This window comes from Protobothrops mucrosquamatus, unplaced genomic scaffold (genome assembly GCF_001527695.2).
Source record: "Protobothrops mucrosquamatus isolate PMUCROS unplaced genomic scaffold, P.Mucros_1.0 scaffold_131, whole genome shotgun sequence".
NCBI lineage: Eukaryota > Metazoa > Chordata > Lepidosauria > Squamata > Viperidae > Protobothrops > Protobothrops mucrosquamatus.
This window is the reverse complement of record NW_015386207.1, coordinates 105074-108352: the sequence shown is the minus strand read 5'-3', so window position 1 is coordinate 108352 and position 3279 is coordinate 105074. Positions and strand designations below refer to the sequence as shown.

At 44.8% G+C, this 3279-nt stretch overlaps 1 protein-coding gene across 1 annotated transcript in view; it reads left to right on the top strand.

Moving 5' to 3' along the window:
* The window catches only part of TP53INP1 (tumor protein p53 inducible nuclear protein 1), a 12951-nt gene that overhangs the window by 2911 nt on the left and 6761 nt on the right, over positions 1-3279 (top strand). Inside the window, exons 2-3 of the mRNA XM_015817853.1 lie at positions 470-760; positions 2359-2770. Of these exons, the coding sequence (XP_015673339.1) occupies positions 649-760; positions 2359-2770 (524 nt within the window). The 5' untranslated portion in view covers positions 470-648. The remainder of the gene's footprint in view (positions 1-469; positions 761-2358; positions 2771-3279) is intronic.

Sequence of the window (3279 nt, the reverse complement as noted above, 5' to 3'; positions counted from 1 at the left end):
CCAGGTTCCTCAGCCAGTGTGGTTACTGCTGAGAATTCTGGGAAATGACGTTGCATATTTAGAAGGCAGCCAGATTGGGGAATACAATACGCAAGGGAGCCAACATGGGAAAGGAGATATCTGACAACATAAATACATTGCTGATGGCAAAAGGGGAGGTCTCCTTTTCTACAGTGCCCTGTGGAAGTCCCATGTGGCATAGTACCACAGGTGGCAGATTTGTCTGGTTTTTAATTTTATGAGCACTCCAAAATCCACCAAAATCAATCTTTGTTGATTCTGTAGCAGCTTCCAAACTGGTACCCTGGGTTTAACTCTCAGAATTCTTCTGCAGGCTTGCCTGGTTAACACAACATATACAACATTATCGTGGCTGAGAATTATAGGTTGAATTGAATGCAGATGCATGATGTGTTTTGTGCTTGCATAGAGCATTAACATTATTCTTTTCTTATTGTCTTCTCTGCAGGTTTTTGTAGCAACTGTTTACAAACCATGCCTCTCCGCATCCAGTGCCTCAGCTGATAAAAGTTTTTATGCACTTTAATCTTCTACCTGCACCCTAAACTTTGATTGGTACGCTGTGGAGTGGTACCTCATCTTGTGGGCGCAAACAAGTGCTAGCCAGAGTCTTGTTTCGTCTTAGTAATGTTCCAGAGGCTGAATAATATGTTTGTGGGAGAACTCAGTAATTTGCCCAGCCAAGAACCAGAGTTCAGTGAGAAAGAAGAAGAAGAGTGGATTCTGGTAGATTTTATTGGTAAGATACCTTTTAAACAGAATGTCTAAATGGGAGAATTTATACCCAAAAGTTCTTCATTTGCAGGCAGTATATTGGGCTAAACCTGGGTGATGTGAGGAAGAAAACAATATAACTTCAAGCTGTTTAGCCCACCTTTTCAAAACTAGCTTAATTTCACTGTGCTTCCTTCAACAATTGATTATAGGAGAAGACAGGCCATTCCTTATTCTTTCTTGTCCCTGCTCCAGTTTGCTCAGTTATTGTTGAACAAAAAGATAAATTCTCAAAGGCTGCTTTCTCCAACTTGGTGGCAGATTGATAGGCAGCAAGGCCAAAGCAATCCTAAAGGTCATGTTGGCTGTAGTTGATAAGGATAGAGGAACACCCAGCTTGGAGATGGCTACTACATGCTTTTGGTTTGGTGTGAAAATCCTTCTTATCCATAGTAGGGGATAATATTCATGTACCTTCCTCAGGTAAAGGAAGTGGAATTTTCAATGTAAATATTGAAACTAAGTTAGTATGATTCCTGTTTTTCTCTATGTACACACACACACACACACACACACAAAATGTAAGATATAGGTATTAATTAATTCCCAGTATACTCTCTGGGTATTATTTTTAATTTGATGGAATGTATTATATATAGTACTTAATATGAACTGCTTGATTATTTTTGATGTTGTAAAGCTATATATAAATTCTGTAAACTATTTATACATTGTTCCTATAAACCAGTGATGGCGAACCTTTTAGAGACCGAGTGCCCAAACTGCAACCCCAAACCCACTTATTTATCGCTGGGTGCCAGGTGGGCGTGGCTGTGGTCATGGTAGACTGGGTGGATGTGGCCAAGGTGGGTGTGGTCACCTCGATGTTGCTCGTGGGGAGGGATGCCTGTGAGGGCCAGGCAGGGTTGGGGGAGATCCAGGGAGTCTCTGGCAGATGGGGCAGTGGGCAGGAGATAGGAGGCTCGTCCTGCGGGGTGAGGCGAGGCAGGGTGGGGGTGCCATTGTCGCAGGGCAAGGCGAGGCAGAGGCCAGGGCGGCTGCTGTCTGACACCTTTGGCCTCCGCACACAGAGGCCAACGAGCGCATGGGGGCTGACTGTCTGTCAGCAGCCACAGCCTGCTGGCCCCACTCTGGGGTTCCGCAGTCCGCTGCCAGCAGTTCAAAGAAGCTGCCTCAGAGCTGGCCAGCCGACCGACAGCTAAGGAGGTGATGCAGTGGGTCGTGCCTGGGAAAAGGAGAGCATGCGAGGCCAGGAGAGATGGGATGGTGGGGAGGGAAACCAGCCATGCTGGGATGCATCCAGCCATGTGGGACCTCAGCAAGTTAGCAGGCGGCTGGTTGAAGAGGGACGGTTGCCATCTTCAGGATATGGTGCGCGTGCCCACAGAGAGGGCTCTGAGTGCCGCCTCTGGCACGCGTGCCATAGGTTTGCCACCACTGCTATAAACTAATCTTCCATAACTAGGCCCTCTATGAGTTGAGATATATGCTGTTAATCTATATAGAGGTTCCTGGCTATTAGAAGTCTAACTTTAGAATATCCAGTCTCCGTTACTTTCATCAGCTCTCGTATATCTCAAAGACTGTTGTAATTCCTGACAGATTCCTGTTCAAGCTTCTCTACTGCTGATGAAGAAGAAGAGGAGGAAGTGGATAACATCTGCAAACCACCTCCTGATGACCACTCCCCTATCTTCTCTTGTCTGCCTGATTCCTTGGACTGCTTGGCAGATGCCAGCGAATCCTGCTTCATCCAATTAGACTCATGCCCCCTGGAAGAAAGCTGGTTCATCACTCCCCCTCCATGTTTTACAGCAGGTGGTTTAACCACTCTCAAAGTAGAAACCAGCCCACTGGAAAACCTGCTCATTGAACATCCCAGCATGTCTGTATATGCAATCCATAATATCTGTCACAACCTCAACAAGAACAATTGTGATGAAAAAGAAGAACAGGAGGAGGAAGAGGAGGAGGGGGAGGAGGAAGTGGAATCCCGTGATGAAAGCAATCATAGGTATGTTCTCTATTCTTTGATTCAGGCAAAATGTAGAGGTGCTAGTAACCAAGTGAAAAAATTGGGAAAATTACATTAAGACAGCATTGAAAATTATTGTGAGTGGTGTGCTATGGGCAGAATGCTTTTCTTCTTGCTTCCCCCACTCTGGCCCTCCATCACTGTTTATCATTTGTTCTCTTCTTTGAGCTCAGAGTGTATGGTATCAATACCTTTGTCACTGCTTGCTTGTAAACAGATAATAGGAGCAAGTGAGAAAAGCACTGAGGTAGATAGATGAGAAAATACCAGGAGATGAAGGTGAGTCCCCTATTTATTTATTTATTTATTATTTAAATTTATATACCGCCCTATCTCCCTTACGGGACTCAGGGCGGTGAACAGGCAATAATAAAAATCACAATAAATATTAAATAAAAAGCCTGCTCTAAAATACCCCATATAAAAACCCCTACCAAAACACAATCAAAACTACGCCAGGCCGGCCGCATGGAATAGATGGGTTTTCA